This window comes from Leopardus geoffroyi, chromosome A1 (genome assembly GCF_018350155.1).
Source record: "Leopardus geoffroyi isolate Oge1 chromosome A1, O.geoffroyi_Oge1_pat1.0, whole genome shotgun sequence".
NCBI lineage: Eukaryota > Metazoa > Chordata > Mammalia > Carnivora > Felidae > Leopardus > Leopardus geoffroyi.
Genome location: NC_059326.1, coordinates 51,211,957 through 51,232,813, shown reverse-complemented (window position 1 = coordinate 51,232,813; position 20,857 = coordinate 51,211,957). Strand labels below are relative to the sequence as shown.

Sequence of the window (20,857 nt, the reverse complement as noted above, 5' to 3'; positions counted from 1 at the left end):
AGTTCAGGTACATCCACGTTATTATGTTGCTAGAGACTTTGTTCAGCTTGATCTGTTGATCAGATACCAGGCCCTTAACAAAAAACACCCACATTTTCCCACACTGAATCTTAATGTAATTTTACACATGACTTCCTAGTTCGATTTTTGCAATGGAAGAGTAGAACGGTCTCTGGGCATCACTGCTTTCCAGTCTCTTACATATGGGTCAGATCATTGACAAGACCTCTCTGGGTGAAAAATTACTTTCTTTTTATTTTTGAGGGAGGAAGGAGGAATGACACATGATTCAAGTTATGGTTTTGTATGTAAGGACATTTCTCACTTTAAGAAAACCCAGTATCCCAAATCCAAACTGTTAAAACAAGCTAAGTTGGTAGCACTTACACACAAAAATGCCTGGATAAAAGGCTTCACTTGTGGGTTATTTTTTAAATAGCCATTTAGTCCTTTATGCTTTCCTTATTATGTTTCAGAAAGCTTTACAAACTTCAGGAGTCTATCTACTTTTTTCTTTTTAAGTTTATTTATTTTGAGAGAGAGAGAGAGAGAGAGAGAGAGCGAGCGAGCGAGCAAACAAGCATGAGCAGGGAAGGGGAAGAAAGAGAGAGGAAGAGAGAGAATCCCTAGCAGGCTCCATGCTGTCAGGGAAGAGCCCCATATAGGGCTGAAACTCATGAACGAGATCATGACCTGTGCAAAGTCAAGATGGACACTTAACCAACTGAGCCACCCAGGCGTCCCAGGAGTCTATCTCCTTTATAAGTGGTTTTTAAAAAGTAATAACGATGATACAAATTGTTTTAAAAAATTAGAAAATACAAATATTTTAAACATAAAAATCATTTGCAATCCCAGTGTTAACACTGCCACCATTCCGCGATAATTCCTCGCAGTTTTTAAGAACACCTTATGTACATATGCTGTGTGTAAATTTTTAGAGCCTGTATTTTAACCCCTTGAGTTCCGTGGTGCTGTCGTGGCCATTCCAGGTCGAGCCTCGCGGTGCAGAGGTATGTCAGCGGTCAGCAGCTACAGTTTGTCTTTCTGCCTTGGAGAACCAGCTGCTGGATGCAGCAGGCTCAGAGACACTCCCTCCTTTTTCCTTTCCTGCTCCACCTCCCTAAACTTTCCAGTTTCAACAGCAGATAGTCTCTTGGCCATCTAGCTAGCTCCAGCCCTCCCACACTGGCTTCAAAAGGAAAAAATCCCCTAAGGGTAGCAGTAGCGTCGCAGGGAGGAAAGCTGCCCACTCTCCTGGAACCAAGAGGTGGAGGCCACCATCTGCACCGGCGGCGCGCGCTCTCGGCGGGCGCGACCCACCCCCGCCCTCCCCCTCCCTCCGCGGGCCCGCCCCGGCGGACACGCGCTCGCCCCCACGGGCGGAGGCGCGCCGGGGTAAGCGCGCGGCCGCGAGCTCCAGGCGCCATTTTGGAGTCGCTGTGTGGGCCGAGGCGGCGGGGCCTTTCGCGGTGGCCGCGGCTCGCTGAAGGAGGCTTTCGCAGCTACGAGGGGTCCCGGAAGGAGAACGCGGGTTGCGTGGGACTGAGAAAGGAGGCTTCTCCTGGAGCAGCCAGAACCGCAAAGGTGGAGCCGCGTTGGCGTCCGCCGCGGGACCAGCGCCTCGGATGCGGGCTGAGCGTGGGGGGTCGCGGCGGCGGGAGCGCGAAGCGGGGCTCCCTGGGGGCCTCATGTGAGAGCCGCGGGACCAGCCGCCGCCGTCCTCGGAGCCCGGGGTGGTGCTTGGGGGAAGCCGCCCCCGGCAGCAGGTAACGGCGGAGGGGCAGGGCCGGAGCCCCGCTGTGACTGCGGGGCTGGGGTGGGTCCGCCGACCTTCGTGGGCGTCAGGGCGGATCGGGGGCGCGGGGTCCCGGGCGCGGCGCCCAGACCTTAGAGGCTGCTTGGGGGCGTTTCCCCGCGATGCCTGCTTCAAAACATGTCAACAAGGCGTGGTGTGAATGTGGGCTCGCTGCTGCTGTCGCCCGGTTTTATTACCCTTGGCAGGGTTGGCGACAGGCACCTTAGAGCTCGCGCTCTGCCAGGCTCTTCCCGGCGTGGGCTGTGCCCGTGCGTGTAGCTTGAAAAAACGAGGGGCGTTAAAGATGTCAAAACACTGCTCAGGGTAGAGCGCGTGAGAAACGTCAGGGAGAGCCAATCCGTGGAGGTGGCGCGGGAGGAGGGGACGTCCCGGTCCCGCAGCCCAGTGGAAAACTTGGTCGCTTGTGAGGAGGAGCCGCTTGGTGCCTGCCTTAGGCGTGGGCAGCGGGTTCAGGTGGGGCTGGCCACGGGGATCAGGAAGCAGCCTATTCAGTGATTGACCTGCGTCTCCAAGCCTAGAGGTTAGATTACTATTATTTTGTTGCTGCTGATGTCCAATTCATTCAGTGAGCCAGATCTTTTAAATAGTCTTTTTATCCTCTTCTTTTTGAAATATTTATAAAAATGCCATCAACTCCCGAGTTATCTACAAATGACACCTAGACACATTTTCGCCACCACACTCTTCGTACCATCTAGTTCTGAGAGTTAATCTCGTCCCACTTTTTTTTTTTTCTTGTATTCCAGCCAAAGAATGCAAGTTAATTTTGATATTAGGCAAATGGAAAGGAAATGTGATGCCAAAACAAGCTTTTTAGAGCTGTGTACAAATGGGCTTTTAGAAGTGCTACAGTTTACTAAATGTACAGTTTACTAAAAGTGTTTAATACAGTGATGGACACACAGCTGAAGTATTCTCCACTCTTTCTCTGATGAACAAATTTACTACTACTTTCCGAGGGTATGGAAATATTAAGATTAGTTCAGTAACTCCCTGTGCTGCTCAACTACTCTAGTTTTTCCTCATTAATGGTTTGTTTGTTTGTTTTTCCTTTTGGTGCTTCATAATATCAGTCCCTCACCAAATGCTCTAGTGACCTAAGTTGCATCAATTATTTGGGGCCTAGAAAAGTTGCAATTTGAAATTGAACTGCTGGAGCCTTGAAGAGGTCTGGTTTGGGTGCTCTACTAAGGAGAAGAAATTATAAAGACAGTTTCATTCTTTTTTGAATCTCCGTATTTCAAAATTGTGAGTAGTTTCAGGTAGTCAGAGAAATTATAAGCCACATTATGATTTTGTTCTTTGTTCTTTGACCCATATTTTCTATGCTAAAATTAAGCCTTCAGGGTAAGGTAAAGCAGAAAAATGGGTCATAATGACACTGTTACCTCAACCTCTAGTGGGACATTATTACTAGAAGAGATTTTTTTTTATATTAAAGGTTATATTGTGGATTATACTACCTTTTCACTAAACACATTACGAAACGTATTCTCAGATTCACAAGTAAGTTTTAATGTTCCATAAAACTACCCTCTTGCCATCACCTTTGTGATTCTGTTTTCTCCTTTCTTCTCTCCTTGCTCAGTAGAATATACATCATTTACTTCACTTCATTTACATCATCCAACTCACAGACTTGGAAGTAGGATCAATGAGGAATTCATTGCATACATGCTGAGATCTCCTGGGCGGATTTTAACGGCAAGAAGGCCAGGAGGCTTTGCCGTTTTGTTTCCTTCCAGCCCCTAGTCCCCTTTCACAAGTTTTACTAGCTATTGGGTAAAGAGATCCCACAGAGATCTATTTGGTTAAGAGTCATACACATACACATCCTTCATCCCACACAGGAATCAAATTCTTATACACAGATATGCCAGAAGAAGGGAGTTGGAGCCACAAGCCATCCTTTTCAAAAGCTATGACTCCAAATCCAAACTACCACTCTGCCAGAACTACTCTGTAGATATAAAAGTGTCGCAGGCTCTAAACTAAAGGGGTACTAGTGAGTAGTCTGCAATTACCCCCCTTAGTTTGCAATACTTATTTTTCCAGATAACAAATCAAAACAAGACCTGTTTGTCTGATTACAATGTAATTCATTGACGTTAAAAGGAATGTGTATGAGATAGGGTCACCTGGGTGGCTTGGTGGTTAAGTGTCCAACTCTTGATTTCAGCTTAGGTCACAATCTCAACGGTTTGGTGTGTTGGAGCCCTACACTGGGCTCCGTGCTGACAGCGTGGAACCTGCTTGGGATTTTCTCTCCATCTCTCTCTGCCCTTCCCCTGCTTGTGCTCTCTCTGGCAAAAAAAAAAAAAAAAAAAAAAAAAAAAAAAAAAAATTCACCTGTAATGCCACCACTATTATCCTACTACTGTATTTATATAATATGGTACAGTATAATCCCACTTAATTATGGTTAGTTACTACCTTAGTGTGGTGAATCCTGTACCAGTGTGTGTTTCTCATATATAAGCATGTGTTCTTGTATTTTCTCACACGTTTCATTTCTTTGTCATACACTTTAAAGTCTTTAATACTGGACTACTTTGCTGTATTTGAGTTCAACATCCTCTGTCTCTTTTTAAGCCCTACTACTGTTTAATTCCTCACAAGAATCCTGTGTGTTATTATCCCCACTTTACAAAGTGAAGCACAGGAAGGCCAAATAATTTGTTCAAGGCCACATAACCAGGGAGAGGTAGAGCCACAATTCAAACCCAGGGAGCTTGAATCCAGAGCCCATTCTTTTAACCATACTACTATTTTGCAATAAGACTATTTCAAAGAAACAAATGCAATGAAGATCGTACAAATACACAGAATAAACATATACCTATCATTCGGAAATACAACTTAGGGTAAACATTGCCATACTAAGAGATGTGTTGGAAGAAGAAACCACATTTCAGACCAAACCAAGCATAGTAGGGATGGGTTTGCTTATCTTAAGTAGAGATTGTGTCTGGCAGTAACATATTACAGACTATTCAACATGGAGAGATCTATTGGCTACTTAATTCGTATCTTCTCTAGAGATTCCTGGGACTGTAGTTCCTTGAATTCAAGAACTCAATCATAGCAGGTATCCTTAGATGACTTTTAAGAAAGCTTTAGCAGGTGTCACTGTAGGGTTTTTTTTTTTTTTTTAATATTGCTTTTAGTTGACTATAATTTTTGGTTTAGTTTCAAAATCATGATATCTCTCCCTCCCCCTGCCAGTAGTACAGTATAAACACAAATGTTTAAAAATACCTGTATAGAATTTGTAAAACAACAGTTGGTCTCCACTGGCACTTTTCATTATATTTTGTTTTGATATTCTTGAATTACTGGTCCAGTTCCTCATGTTTGTGTTTGCATTTATAAACATCCATATATATATCTCAGTGGCAAAACGAATGTTGGATTTATTGCTATTCAAAAGTTAAGTATGAAAAAAATGATGCATTTTTCTGAATAGGATGAAACGAGGAGGAAGAGATAGTGACCATAATTTATCAGAAGAAGGTACTGCAGAGAAATCTAAGAAACTGAGGACTACAAATGAGCAATCTCAGACTTGTGATTGGGGTAATCTCCTTCAGGACATTATTCTCCAAGTATTTAAGTATTTGCCTCTTCTTGACCGGGCTCATGCTTCACAAGTTTGCCGCAACTGGAACCAGGTATTTCACATGCCTGACTTGTGGAGATGTTTTGAATTTGAACTGAATCAGCCAGCTACATCTTACTTGAAAGCTACACACCCAGAGCTGATCAAACAGATTATTAAAAGACATTCAAACCATCTGCAATATGTCAGCTTCAAGGTAATACTTTAAATCCTTCTTTTAAAAAATAAAGTATATATTCAGTGGCCTTTTTTATCCTAAGCCAAAATATGTTCTCATGTTTTTAAAATATTGCCTTTTTAGAGAAAGTTCTTAATGATTAGAATTATTGTATACATTAGAAGCTGCAGAGGGGCACCTGGGTGGCTCATTCGGTTAAGCGTCCGACTTCGGCTCAGGTCATGATCTCGCTGTTTTTGAGTTCGAGCCTCGCGTTGGGCTCTGTGCTGACAGCTCAGAGCCTGGAGCCTACTTTGGATTCTGTGTCTCCTTCTCTCTCTGCCCCTCTCCTGCTCCCAGTCTGTCTCTGTCTCTCAAAAATAAATAAACATTAAAAAAAATACTTTTTAAATCATTTAGAAGCTGCACAACTAATTCCAGCTGTTACTTTTATCATAATTTTTAACATAGTTATTTTTTTATTTTTATCATAATTATTCATAATTTATTAAAAGAACAGAAGCAGCTACTAAATAAGCATAAATCATTTACTAAAGCTGTCAGTCACATTGAATTATTTTGAATAAGTTTGAGGAAAAAATATACAATAAAATAAATAAAAAATGTGAAGGGGTGCCTGGGTGGCTCGGTCATTTGAGCGTTTGACTCTTGATTTCGTTCAGGTCATAATCCCAGGGTTGTGGGATCAAGTCCGCATTGGGCTCCATGCTCAGTGTGGAGCCTGCTTAAGATTCTCTCTCTCCCTCTGCCCATCTCCCCTGCTTGTGCTCACTCTCTTAAAAAAAAAAAAAAAATGGAGATTATGATTGACTAAAATTTAATTGCTATTACTGTTTAATAGAGACTGAATTCTGCTTATTGATGGCTTTATGATATGGGGTTTTCAAAGAAAAAGGAGATAAAAAAATTTTTTAATGTTTGTTATTGAGAAAGAGTGAGTGAGCATGAGCGGGGGAGGGGCAGAGAGAGAGGGAGACACAGAATCTGAAGCAGGCTCCAGGCTCCAAGCTGTCAGCACAGAGCCTAGCATGGGCTCGAACTCACAAACCCCCTGACCTGAGCCGAAGTTGAATGCTTAATCGACTGAGCCACCCAGGCATCCCTAAGAAATTTTATGTAAAAGGTTTAGATGAATATATTTTAGAGAGAAATAGAAAAAAGGACGTGGAAGAATGCCAAAGAGAACCGTTTGTTTCTTTTCATTGCCAGAAGGGACATACTGGAATTCATGCAGTGATGAGATAATTGAAGTGAGGTGGCTTTTTGAGATGTCTAGGGTAGTTTAAGGAATCACAGTGGTTTATAGGAGTACAGAGGCTTATAGTATTTTGTTTTGGGGATGAATAATGGAATGTAGGCATGTTTACTAAATCTTTAACTTACCTGATAATTTTTGAAAAGTAACACATGAATACCTGATAACCCATAGCTAGCATTTATTTAACAGGTCACATTAAACCTAGATAAAGCAGTGGTTCTTAATTCAAGTTCTTTGCCAAAACTAGTCTTGTCTGCTCTCATACCATTCCTTCTTAGATGGAGATTATTTGTAATGTAATAAACTAATAACTGTTTCTTCTGTAAAATTAAGGTTACACAGAGAAATGTAAATATATGCATAGGTAAATGGTGTGTTCTTTTCTAAGGTGGACAGCAGCAAAGAATCAGCTGAAGCAGCTTGTGATATATTATCGCAACTGGTAAATTGCTCATTAAAAACACTTGGACTCATTTCAACAGCTCGGCCAAGCTTTATGGATTTACCAAAGGTATTTGCTGGTTTTATGTTGTTGGCAGTTACTGAGAAATCCGATAGAAGCCCTGCCCTTGTAGTGGTCATTTCTTGTAGTGACCATGGGAGTGTAAGAAAAATAGTATACATAATGGAAAACTAGTTACTATTTATTTAGAATGTCAGGCAATAGGAGTTTTAATAAAGCTATTCCTTTTTTCTGATCACCTTGTGCTTCTTGATGGGAAAAGTTAAAGAGTGAGTGAATTTGCAGAGGATTCAGCAAAGAGATGTAGTAAAAGTGACTAAAACTGAGAAGCAAATTAGGAAAAAGACATATAGCAGCTCCTTTTTGGACTTTCAGAACAGATTTGTGAAATTACAATCAAAGAAAAGTAGACAGTACCAGTAGTGAGAACAGGTATAGCTTATTTATAAAATCTTCTGGTAATTGTGTATAGATTTATTCCTGAGCAAATTTAGTGTACTTGGATTACTTTACAGATTTTATTTATTTATTTATTTATTTTAACTTTTTTTTTTTTTTTTTTTTAATGTATTTTTGAGACAGAGAGAGAGCATGAACGGGGGAGGGTCAGAGAGAGGGAGACACAGAATCTGAAACAGGCTCCAGGCTCTGAGCTGTCAGCACAGAGCCCGACGCGGTGCTCAAACTCACGGACCGCGAAATCATGACCTGAGCCGAAGTTGGCCGCTTAACCGACTGAGCCACCCAGGCACCCCTTTACAGATTTTATTTAAAGAAAGCTTTTTTTTTTTTGTGAACAGTGAACTATTTATGTTCATATATATGTTCTAACATGATCCTGCGTATAGTAAGATAGTGTCTCTAATAACTAGACTCTTAAAATAGAAAAAAAATAAGTGCATTTTTAGAAGGCAGCTGATAAAGGCCTCCTGAGTATGTTAACTAATGTTGGGTAGGTTAGCATGCAACAGTAATTTGAAAGGTTTTTTTCAGAGTACACTGCAAACTAAGATATAGATACCCCTTTACATATCTAACAGTTTAATTTACTAGAATGATTCACGAAGAAATAGTACTAAGTTGAGTGTGTATTATAACTCAGGTGGTTATGGAATGGAATATTTGTAACAAATGTATCACCAGTTGATTTCAAAGTCTTAATTGGTGTTTAAAAAGGTTCTTTAAATACATACATTTGAGTTCAAATGTTTTCCTCCTATAAAATAAGGGAAATAGGTAAGAGATTCTGTTCAGCATTTTAAGATTCTAAGTACATGAGTCAGAGCACTGAGGTTCTTGAACTTAATGTACATAAAAATCATCTAAGAAACTTGGAAATTTTGGGTTACATTCCCTGTTTCAAATTTCCCCTTCCTATGAGACATCCAGGAGATTCTTATTAAGTCAGAGCACTGACTTACATGGTATAGTAGCACCTTGTTCAAGCTTCATATGGGAAATGATATATTTTGAATTGATTTTTTGTGTACATACCATAGTTAAAAAAACAAATAGATATGGTATAGTAAAATATACCACATGAAAAGGTATGCTGAACAAATTTAATTTCCTTTTTTTCTTGTTACTCAAGATTATCATTATACAGATCTAGTACTAGTATTGTAGTTACATGAAGTAGTTTTGTCTTTGGGAACTATGATGCATCTGGGATGGCTTCCTTCCTTATTAAATGGGCCTAAGATGCTTATGTCGTTCTTCACCTCGCGCCCCCCCCCCCCCATTTTGGCTCTTGTAGAAGATTGAAGTAGGGTGTTACTGTACCTTGGAAGTCCTGGAAGAACTGTAGAAAACATGAAAGAAGTATATTTGACCTCAGATAAATCTGAGGGAAATGGAAAAAAGAAGGCAGGGATGCAGTCATGAGGATGCAGTCATGAGTATACTAATGAAATGGGACTGTACAAGGTATAATTGAGTTTGAGGTGAAAATATTAGAAAGAGTTAACATTTAAATAGGCAAAAAGTTACCTAATCAAAATTTAAGTAGTTAACCAGTTATTTAATTGTAGAGGAAAATTAAGTTAGCGAATGTGATCATGCAAATGGTGTTTCTTTGTACTTTCTTGGCTGTTAGTTTGCCCTCATTCCTTTTCATTGCTGTAGTGAATTTATAAAGGTAAGTGGAGGGTGAGATTGGTTATGTAGAGGAAGGTGTCGGAGCATATGTTGACCTCTCTTTCCTACTCCTGGATCCTTTGTCCATTGGTTTTAGCTGATTCCACATTACATACTCTGACCATGCTTTAATTCCTGTTGCCCTACAGTCGTTCCTTGAGGTCAGATTCTGTGTCCAAAAGATAATTACATGTATATAATAAATGGAATAATAATTGGTATATTTGTGGAAAAATACATTAAAATGAATGGCTTGAAAATACTGTAGATAATTTAACATATTTAAAGGAGTTTTAAACTTGGAATTTTATTTAGGTATGATTTTGCTTATTTTAGAATCAAATTTTCTGTGAGCTTTTTGTTTCAAGTGAGCCTGAGTTGATATTCTAATTTCTAATGATTATGCTAGTAATTTTATTACTATTTTAATGGTTAACTATCAGACCAAAAAAGAATGCAGTTCAGTGTTACAAAACACTGGAGGTATTCTCATCCCCGATTCTGTAATTCATCTTTTTACTTTTTACTTACCAGTGATTATTGTGATTTAGAGGCTTGAAATCTCATTTTGCTACAGGTAAAAAGACTTTTCTCAAAGATAGCAAATAGTCACCTCCCTTTTTTACCATACCCCCAACAACAGAGTAAAAGGATGCTACCCCTAAAACAGTTACGGGATACATCATTAGGGTTCAGATGAACTATATGTGAACTATATGTCTTATGTGAACACCCCCTCAATTCTCATGCCTGAAAGTTGAAACTGTTTCCATTTTTTTGCTTTTTTAGTCTCACTTTATTTCTGCACTGACAGTAGTGTTTGTAAATTCCAAATCCTTGTCGTCGCTTAAGATAGATGATACCCCAGTAGATGATCCATCCCTCAAAGTACTAGTGGCCAACAACAGCGATACACTCAAGCTGCTGAAAATGAGCAGCTGTCCTCATGTCTCTCCAGCAGGTATGTTGTGTTTTTTGCCAGGTAACATTTTACTAAAATGGACTGATGTATTTATCGAATTAAAAACTGATCATTAACCTTGAGGGTGGGTTAATATGATTATTTCATCCCTTTTGCATAAACATTTTTAATGTCATGATACAGTAACATAAATTTCTGTAGCATTCCTAGCCTAGACACTTATTTTCAACTTATTTTTTACTCTTATTTGTCAGTTTGTGTCCAAACTGTGTTAGAATATGGATTAAAAAAAAAAAAAAAAAGGATAGTATTAGATTTGCCTGAGGTGCTCTTTAGATAATATAGAACTTTCTTTAATTGTAGTTGAGCCAGCAGGGTAGGTTTTGAATCAGAGCAATCTCATAATTGCTTTTCGTCTCACTATGTAGAGGGAGGAGAGTTGTGCTGAAGTTGCCACCTTAACATTTTGCAAGATAACCCTTTTCCTAACTTGAATCTTGGAGCCAAGAACCCATCAAATGGGGAATAGCATTGTGAAAGCTCTTTCCAACTTTTCTTATATAGAATTTTCTAAGCATTACTGCATTATTCAGTTTCAGATTATTTAAATTCCAAATAATTTGTATTATAAAATAAGTATAAACTCACACTTGGTATTATTACTTTCTGATGCTTCACTTCTGACACATCCTCCCACTGTTGACATCCCTCCCAATCTTTTGGCTGTGTTACTTGGGAAACCCATTTTTAAAAGACAGTGTTAAATCCTTGATATCTTTACAAAATACTTCCTACCTTCTTGCCATGACTAAAGCCCGGACTTCCCCCAAGAAAGTGATTTCTTCTTGGATGGAGATTTCTTAGTGTTCTCTGTCTCCTACAGGGAGGGTCTTGGTGACAGGAATGGCTAGTCTATTGCAGTATTTCCCTAGCTGCTTCTGCCACTTCTAGATTTTTACTGAAGGTGATAATCTAAACAGTCTGGAACTTAAGAAGAATGGACTTTTGGCAGTTACTTCTTACATGACCTTGGTCACATTTTCTATCTACTGTATAGGTTGCTATGGGAGTGAGGTCCATACCTTGTAGCTTCATACTGTACAAGGTCCTTTGTATCCTCGCCTCCACCTATCTCTTTAATCTTGTTTGCTACTCATTCATGTGTAGCTTTTACTTGAGTCCTATAATAACTAAGGTTCTTTGTACCTGTGTGTGTGTGGTTAGTACACTGTACTTGTGGAATATATTTTTTCCTCCCACTTCTTCATCTAGCCAAGTCCAGGCCAGCCTTCAGAATTCAACTCAGATGATCTGGTTTTGTTCTTATTTTCTCCTCTCTGGTTTAGAACCACCATGTGTTGTTTCCATAGCACTCTGAATGTAACTTTAGCACTTCCCACACTCTATGAGAGCTTTTGGGTCTCTGGGTTCTCAGTGAGACTATGAGTTCATTATTCTTTTTATCCTGGTACATCTCATGTTCATTTACTTTTATTAAATATACACATCAATTCTGAGAGGGTAGTATAAACTTGCTTGGTCTTACCTCATGGCTTTTGGGCAAGTTGTGCACCTGAAATACTTTTAAATTTAAGAGTATAACCTTAGACGATTATAATTTAAAATTTAATATATTTGCATATTTACTTTCTATCCATATTTTGCATATTGGGACTATGCAAAACTATTTCTTTTTCTAAGTTGAAATCAAGGATTTTTTTCTGTTCTTTAGTCACTGAATATTTTATCAAACTTTTCTCCTATTTTATATAGTCCTTACAATTGTCTACTGCTTGATGTTTAGGCACCATTCAACGCTAGTGACTGTTGACTCTGATACCATATTATGTCGTTTTCCTTCTTCTGTGTTGTTCCTACCATTTCTTTGCCGATTTCTCTTTTCATTCCTTAAATTTTGGTGTTTCACTGTGTTCTGTGTTGAGTCCTTTTTTGTTTTACTATGTAAACTCTGGGCTGTCGTCATCATCTGTTGTGTCAGTTACATTCTGTATGTTAATACTTCCCACTTACAGTGTCTCTGGAACTCCAGAACTATGTGTTGAGCTGCCAGTGGCCCAGTTCCTCTAGAATGTCTCACTGGTGCTTCAGATGAATGAACTTTCTTCTCCCCCTGTCTAAATCTCTTGCTTTTTCCTTTGTGCTATCTCAGTAAATGGCTCCATCCATCTGGTTGTCAGGGACCTGACAGACATCCTTGATTCTTCCTACCCTTACTTTCTACATCCTTTCAGTCACCAAGGTCTGGGTGATTCCATCATTGAAATAGGCCTTGAGTCTACACTGTGGACTGATGATTTATTCTGATCCCCTTCTATTCATATTGCTAAAGCTCTAAGCTGCAGTGTGGTAGTATTTGGAGTTCGGTTGGGAGATAGTTAGGTCATGAGGGTAGAGGTCTCATAAATGGCATTAGTGCCCTTATAAGAAGAGGCAGGAGAGAGATGATCTCTTTTTCACCATGTGAAGATACAGCAAGAAGGTGGCTATCCGCAAGCCAGGAAGAGTTGTGGTCCTCATCAGAACCTGACCATCCAGATTGGACTTCCAGGCTCTAGAACTGTGAAGAGTAAATGTTTATTGCTTAAGCCACCCTGTCTGTGGTATTCTGTTAAGCAACTTGAACTAAGACACTCTGCCTTCTTCATCTCCACTCTTACTCCTGTAGTACAGGTCTCTGTAATCTTTGTGCAGTACCCTCTTACACTGATTTCCTAACTTGCAGCTTATTCTTCTCTAATGTGATTTCTATGCTACAGAGTAATCTTTCTAAAATATAAATCAGATATTTTTCTCCAGTTTTCTTCAAATGTTCTCACTATGCTTTAGATAAGATCCAAACTCCTTACTGAGGCTGACAAGGTCCCATATGATCTAGCCCTTGCCTCTCTATGGGGCTTCATCCTTTAAGATGTTACCTTACTTGCATACTGTATGTTGACCTGAAGGCTTGGAATGCTTCAGTTCTTGGAATGCTTGTGTTTCTTCCATGTGTGGGTGTTCACACAGGAAATAAAGTTCACTTTCCTTCTCCCCTATCTTTTGCCCTAGCTTGATCCTTCTAATCCTTTATGTCTCACTGTGTTAGTTCTGGGAAATCTTCCCTGATCCCCTTGCTAGGACACCCAGAGCATTCTTGTTTAATTCTCTGCTGCCTGCTATTATGATAAGGATGTCTTGTTCATGTTGCATCTTTACCATCTTAGCACCAGTGCTTGACACTCATTATTAGTTGACCTAATGAACATTTAGTTACTTAGTGTTCTATGTTGTTGGTAAGCCAACATTTGTCTTATAATTCTTTTAAGGTTGGATACTTGTTTCTACATTTTTGCTGTGATTTAAAAAATGAACCATTTTGGCACGAAGCAGTTTGCTTCTACCAGTTTCTTCCATAGGACAGATGGTAAAGTGGAAGAAGTAGATCTGAGGGTCCAGATCTTTTTTATATACAGCTTTTTGCTGTATTTTCTTCTAAATGAGTTGTGTGAATTTACAATAGTACCAACAATGAATTTCTATACACTTTTTAGCATGTATCAGTGTTTCATTTCTTTTTATTGCCAAATAGTATTCCATTGTATGGATTTGTACCACATTTATCTATTGATCATTTGATGGATATTTGCATTGTTTCCACCTTTTGACTGTTATGAATGATGCTGCTATGAAAACTCCTGTGTAAGATTCTGTGTAGATAAATGGTGTAATTTCTTTTGGAATTGGAAATCTTTTGGATCCAAAAATCTTTTGGAATATACCTAGGAGTGGAATTGCTGAATTATATAGTAACTGTTTAATTAAGTTTCCTATTGCTGCATAACCAACAACTACAAATTTAGCACGTTAAACCAGCACTCATTTGGTAGTGTCACAGCTCTGTAGGTTACAGATATAGCCATTGCTTAGCTAGCTTCTCTGCTTAGCCAGGGAAGCTGTGAGTCTGACTTCTTTTCTGAAACTGGCCAAAGAAAACTCAGCTTTTAAAGGGCTCATGTGATTAGATTAGAACTGCCTGGACAATCTTGTTTTAAAGCCAACTGTGCTATATATTATAATCATGGGAGTGGTATCTCCTCACATTACAGGTGCTGGGGATTAGGTTGTAGAATCTTGGGGACTTGGACTTTTAGAATTATGCCTGCCACAACTGCTTTAATAGTTACTAAATGATATCTCAGTTTCTTTTATTTGCATCTTTGGTTTCCATTCCCTGTGTATTTATTTTCTTTTTATATCAAGCTTTATAAGATTGCAAAGAACAGAAGTGCTCAGGTTATGAAGGTTTATTTCAAAGTACACAGAAATCTTGTAGAGAACAGAAACTTTGTAGTGGCTGAATAGAAAAGCACAGATGTCTTTTGGTGACTCTTACACTGGTGATTCAGTTTACCTCTTTACTGATTCTGTTGCCTATATTCTCCTCCCACTGCTTTTAAGCTTTGGCTTATTGGTGCCTCTGTCTTGTCACTTCTCAAGCAGTAGTTAAGCACATGAACTTAAGAGTCACTCAGTTTGTGTTTGTCTTTAGTTGCATCAACTTCAAAATAGAAATAATTTATTTTTCTAGATTTTTGAGTATATTTAGTACCTGACATATCATACTGTACAATAAATAATAGATAATATGATGTGTGTTTTGTTCCTATCCTTGTTTCTAAACACCAGAAAGAAATGGTTTGAATGGGTCATTTATCAAGTACTATAGGCTGTCTGGGGTAGAATTTTAGTATTAGGCCATCTCAGAAATCAGATGCTGACCTTTGGTAAGATCTGCTTGATAGGGGTTTGAAGCATAGCATGCTAAGTATAGGGACCATTTATGGAACTGCTTTCTGGATATGTTAAGAATTTGTTAGTTATAATTACTATTTCCATTAATGTGAATTGGTTACCTTTGACTCATTTATCTAGTGGTATCTTGGTATTTTTTTCTGAGAAATTTGTTGAGTTTATTAGACACTAATAAGCTGTTAAAAAAATTTTGCTCCCTTGATAGAAATCTTTTTTTTTTTTTTAACGTTTATTTTTGAGACAGAGAGAGACAGAGCATGAACAGGGGAGGGTCAGAGAGAGAGCAGGAGGCACAGAATCTGAAACAGGCTCCAGGCTCTGAGCTGTTAGCACAGAGCCCGACGCGGGGCTTGAACTCACGAACCGCGAGATCATGACCTGAGCCGAAGTCGGACGCTTAACTGACTGAGCCACCCAGGACCCCCGATAGAAATCTTTTTTAACAACCTTTCAAATGTTTTATTTAGTTACATAGATTCTTTTATGTGGCTTTACTGTTTTTTTCTTTTTAATTAGAATTAAATTTTTAATTTCCAAAAATGTCTTTTGGCCTCTGTAGTGGTGATCATGTAATTTTTCTTGCTTAACCTAAAGGTTTGGTGTTTGTAATCAGTTTTTAAAAAAAATATAACACCGTCCATGCATTACTGGGGTAAACGTTAGTTATGGTACATGTAGCTAATCCTTGAACAACATGGGTTTGAACTGTGGGTCCATATACCTGTGGATTTTTTTCAGTAAATACAATATTATACTGTAAATATATTTCCTTTTATGATTTTCTTTTCTCTAATTTTGTTGTAAGAATGTAGTATTCTTATTGTAAGAATGTTGTAAGAATATAAGTAAATATATATTGACTGTTTATGTTATCAGTAAGGCATCTGGCTAACACTAGGCTATTAGTAATTAAGTGAGGAGTCAAAAGTTATACATAGATTTTCAACTATACAGGAGTCAGTGCCCCTAACCCCTGTGTTGTTAAGGCGTCTGTATTTATTAATAATTTATAATTGTTGGAACACCTGGGTGGCTCAGTTGGTTAAGCGTCTGACTCTTGGTTTCGGCTCAGGTCATGGTCATACAATTTCATGATTCGAGCCCTGCATTGGGCTCAGCACTGGCATCTGGAGCCTCCTTGGGATTCTCTTTCGCCCTCTCTCTCTCTGCCCCTCCCCTACTCGCACTCTCTCTCTCTCTCTAAATAAATAAACTGTAAAACAAATTTATAATTGTTGTAAGTTTATAAGTGAGCTTTATTTCTTTTTATGGTATCAGGTTTAGAATTAGTCTCATTTTCTTATAGACAGATTTAGCAGTAGGTTTTTAAATGTGACTTTCTGCTAGTTCAACCATATAACTAAATTTTAAATTGTATAGCTTTATGATAGGGAAATATGGTAAAATTTTGAGACATGCATTTGATTAAATTTTTTGAACAGGTGATGAACTCGTACAAAAATTTGTAAATAATTAGACACTATTTCTTCCTAGGTATCCTTTGTGTGGCTGATCAATGTCACGGCTTACGTGAACTGGCCCTGAATTACCACTTGTTAAGTGATGAATTGCTGCTGGCTTTATCTTCTGAAAAACACGTTCGATTAGAACATTTGCGCATTGATGTAGTCAGTGAGAATCCTGGACAGACACACTTCCATACTATTCAGAAAAGCAGCTGGGATGCTTTCATCAGACATTCACCAAAAGTGAACTTAGTGATGTATTTTTTTTTATATGAAGAGGAATTTGATCCATTCTTTCGGTATGAAATACCTGCCACCCATCTTTACTTTGGGAGATCAGTAAGCAAAGATGTGCTTGGCCGTGTGGGAATGACATGCCCTAGACTAGTTGAACTAGTAGTATGTGCTAATGGCTTACGGCCACTTGATGAAGAGTTAATTCGCATTGCAGAACGTTGTAAAAATTTGTCAGCTATTGGACTAGGGGAATGTGAAGTCTCATGTAGTGCCTTTGTTGAGTTTGTGAAGATGTGTGGTGGCCGCCTGTCTCAGTTATCCATTATGGAAGAAGTATTAATTCCTGACCAAAAATATAGCCTGGAGCAAATCCATTGGGAGGTGTCCAAGCATCTTGGTAGGGTGTGGTTTCCAGACATGATGCCCACTTGGTAAAGACTGAATGATGTAGGGCATGATGAATAACACCTTTACGTTAAGAATATTGTATTATGATAAGAGTTTATTTCTTGTAGTTCTGATGTAATTCTATTTTGTGGCATGGAAATTTGATATCTGCATTGAATATATAAGGATTGTTTATTGGAAGACCCATGGACCAGTTTTGGTCAGAAAACTTCATCTGTTTCTTTAGCCTAACAGCAGTCAAATCTCAGAAAAATTTTTTAAACTGTGGTTCAGATCTGAAAGTAAGTCAGTTATAAAGATGAAACATTTTACAGTCTGAAAGAAACAACACCTATATAATATCCGAGAAGTGAGTACTAAGAAGTTTTCCAAATGTTATGTTCTCTATGCATTTTTTTTTAAATGTAAACTTGACATTTTAGGGTCTTCAGTTATACATACACCTGTTATAAGGTGTTTAATATAGCTCAGGACAGTGAGCATTTTGTGAGAAAAATGTAGGCTGTATCATATTGAATGAAAGAGATTGGTTGAATGTTCTCAAATATGTTACAGAGCTGTTTGAAGAGGTATGTATAAGTAATTGGATTTCTTAGAAAACTGGTATGTGTCACACAATGGTTATTATAGACAGAAAATAAACAGAGCCAAGATCAAATTAAAAGAAAATAAACAGAATAGAAGCGAGGCAGTGTTTAGTTTTGTATAAACTTTCAGGTTTGCTCTATAATCTGCTAAACCATATAAATTCTCTTCTGTGATATGTTACTATGTATGTGACACTTTGAGGCATCCTATGTAAAGCAAGGAATGCTTTGCCAGTTCTCCTTGGTTTTGTTTATCTTTGTTTAAGCTAGGTTTGAAGTATTATACAATAATTGAAATGAAAAGCTTATCTATTTAAAAAAGCCAAACTGAAATAATTAAAGGTAGAACTTTAAAATGTTTATAAATTATTTCCATGAAAGAATATTCTCCAGTGAATTTTAGTGATGGTTCATTTTCCATTTTGGAATTAAATAGTTACGTAAGTAGAATTTTCAAAAATCATAAAAGGAGGACCACTTGTTCTGTATAAACAAGTGAACTTAAAAGAGGATATATTTAAGTTCATAATCATATTTTTGAGTAAATATTGCTCAGTGGACTGGAAAATTTTAATAGAAAAATGTCTGCAGTTTTGTGATTGTTAATTTGGTTACAACGCTATTTTATATTATTTAAGTTAGGTAGCATTTTTATTACTTTCATATGAATAATGGTAAAACATACGTTGCTATAAGAATATTAAGTTTGGGGCTACATTTAGTTTTGTTTTTGTTTTTAGATATTATATAAGCTTTGATTCTGAGCACTAGTGCTAGTAGATATTACCTTCCTAAGGGAAATTAGAAGTGATTTATCCCCAATGGAATAATATAGTAATGCTTGAAACTTTTAGAAAGCATCTTGGTAATAATGGAAGCTAACAGTCTTACAGATCGAATCTATTTTTTAAATAGATCACCTTCCTAAGAAAAAAGTAAAAGGTGATTTTGTACCTAATTTATACTTTTCAAAAGTCATGGTGTTCCGGCCACATGTAAATGAGAAGAAAAAAGGCTGATCCAGACTGGGAAATTAAAAGCAATTATTGTAATATTTTCCCCTTACTAAATAGTTAAAAAGCTTTGTACAAGAAATACATGTGATAGTGGATGAAGCCTTTTTTCCCTTGAACAACTTTGGAAAATGGATTTGACAGTGCATAATCAGTTCTACTAACCAAAGCTTTATTCGGAAATTTACTTTTTTGTACAAATTGAATTATATAATGCTTGAAATACTTTAAGTCACTTTATAAGCAAAATGCATAGCACTTACTTTGTTTATACTGTAAAGTATATATGTTAAATGCTTTTATCAATTTGAGAATAAAGATAGTTACTAATGCTGTTGTATTATTAATAGTTTTTAAAAATGACACTAACATACATATTTGGTTTTACAAGATAAACTTACAGATTTATGGGTTTAGTTTCAAATTTATATTTGATGAATACAATGTTTAATTTTGAATAAGTTTATGGTAGGATGACTGTTACAAAGATGTAAGATAAGGTAAATGAAATCTATTCTTAGAAATAAGTTCTGATGATTAAAGTGATAGGAAATAAAAATTGGCCATGAAATGTAAATTTATTTTTCACATTTTATACAGAAAATGGTTAAATTAAAAAGAATAGGCTCTTTGGTTTTAGAATAAGAATTTATAAAACAGATTTTGAAATAGAATTCTTAGTCAAAGTCCTTTGAACCCAGGTATCCTTTTCAGAGAAATGTTTTATATAAATTCCTACAATCAGACTAGTTCTTAAACTATTGAAATTATTTTCATTTCCTGTCTTAACAGCTTCCAGAAGATAACTTCAATTTCTCTTGGTAATCTGGGCTATTTTAACAATACTATCAGGAAAAAAAAAGGCATGACTAAAGATTAATCAATTTATTGCATTCAAAAATAACTTTTTATATTTATGGAAAAGCTTAGGATAGATGGGAGGGGTTGATGTGAACAAGGCTTAGGCCTGAACTAGGTCTTTTTTTTTTTTTTTTTTTTTAAAGTTTTTATTTATTTTTGAGAGAGGGAGAGGCACAGAGTACGAGCGGGGAGGGGCAGAAAGAGAGGGAGACACAGAATCTGAGGCAGGTTCCAGGCTCTGAGCTGTCAGCACAGAGCCTGGTGTGGGGCTCGAACCCATGAAGGGTGAGATCATGACCTGAGCCGAAGTCGGACATCCAACCAATTGAGCCACCCAGGTGCCCTGTGACCTAGGTCTTGTAAGAAGCTGTAAGTCACCCCTACCCCATACGTAGCTGGGAACAATCTTTGCGGACTCCAGCTTCAGTTTATCTGTGGTTCTAAAGTTATCAAGCAGCCAGAAAAACCTTACCTGCTTCCTGACACCCAACTTTACTTTAAATTTTTTTTTTTTTTCAACGTTTATTTTTGGGACAGAGAGAGACAGAGTATGAACGGGGGAGGGGCAGAGAGAGAGGGAGACACAGAATCGGAAACAGGCTCCAGGCTCTGAGCCATCAGCCCAGAGCCTGACGCGAGGCTCGAACTCACGGACCGCGAGATCGTGACCTGGCTGAAGTCGGACGCTTAACCGACTGCGCCACCCAGGCGCCCCACCAACTTTACTTTAAACGTAAGGACAGGGGCGCCTGAGTGGCTCAGTTGGTTGAGTGTCCGACTTCGGCTCAGGTCATGATCTCGCGGCGAGTTCGAGCCCCGCGTCGGGCTCTGTGCTGACAGCTCAGAGACTGGAGCCTGTTTCAGATTCTGTGTCTCCCTCTCTCTCTGACCCTCCTCCGTTCATACTCTGTCTCTCTCTCTGTCTCAAAAATAAATAAACATTAAAAAAAAAAATTTAAACATAAGGATATATCTTAGGGCATATAAAATGGACACAAAGCCCTTTACTCCAAAAGTGAACTAAAAGCTTATCCTTAGAATAATCAGTCAAGTAAAAGAATATAAGGGTAATAGCCTA

General features: G+C 38.1%; 2 protein-coding genes across 5 annotated transcripts in view; one reads left to right on the top strand and one right to left on the bottom strand.

Moving 5' to 3' along the window:
* The first annotated feature begins 1,219 nt into the window (after window positions 1-1,219).
* On the top strand, window positions 1,220-19,248 carry FBXL3 (F-box and leucine rich repeat protein 3). Of its 3 annotated transcripts, none has more exons than XM_045479901.1 (5): window positions 1,220-1,769; window positions 5,286-5,634; window positions 7,263-7,385; window positions 10,263-10,434; window positions 16,702-19,248. In XM_045479901.1, exons 2-5 carry the CDS (start codon window positions 5,287-5,289, stop codon window positions 17,343-17,345), a joined length of 1,287 nt encoding a protein of 428 aa, XP_045335857.1. In that variant the 5' UTR covers window positions 1,220-1,769; window position 5,286; the 3' UTR covers window positions 17,346-19,248. The 3 variants fall into 3 exon arrangements, with proteins under 3 accessions (XP_045335857.1, XP_045335878.1, XP_045335867.1); XM_045479911.1 differs by lacking the exon at window positions 1,220-1,769 and adding an exon at window positions 1,914-2,339; XM_045479922.1 differs by lacking the exon at window positions 7,263-7,385 and having other exon boundaries at window positions 1,397-1,769.
* The window catches only part of CLN5 (CLN5 intracellular trafficking protein), a 29,595-nt gene continuing 12,051 nt past the window's right edge, over window positions 3,314-20,857 (bottom strand). The window contains exon 4 of one of the 2 annotated variants that reach the window (XM_045479881.1): window positions 3,314-4,122. In XM_045479881.1, the coding sequence (XP_045335837.1) occupies window positions 4,037-4,122 (86 nt within the window). In that variant the 3' untranslated portion in view covers window positions 3,314-4,036. Of the gene's footprint in view, window positions 4,123-6,359; window positions 6,390-20,857 lie in introns of those variants that run through there. The other variant, XM_045479888.1, reaches the window with a different exon arrangement.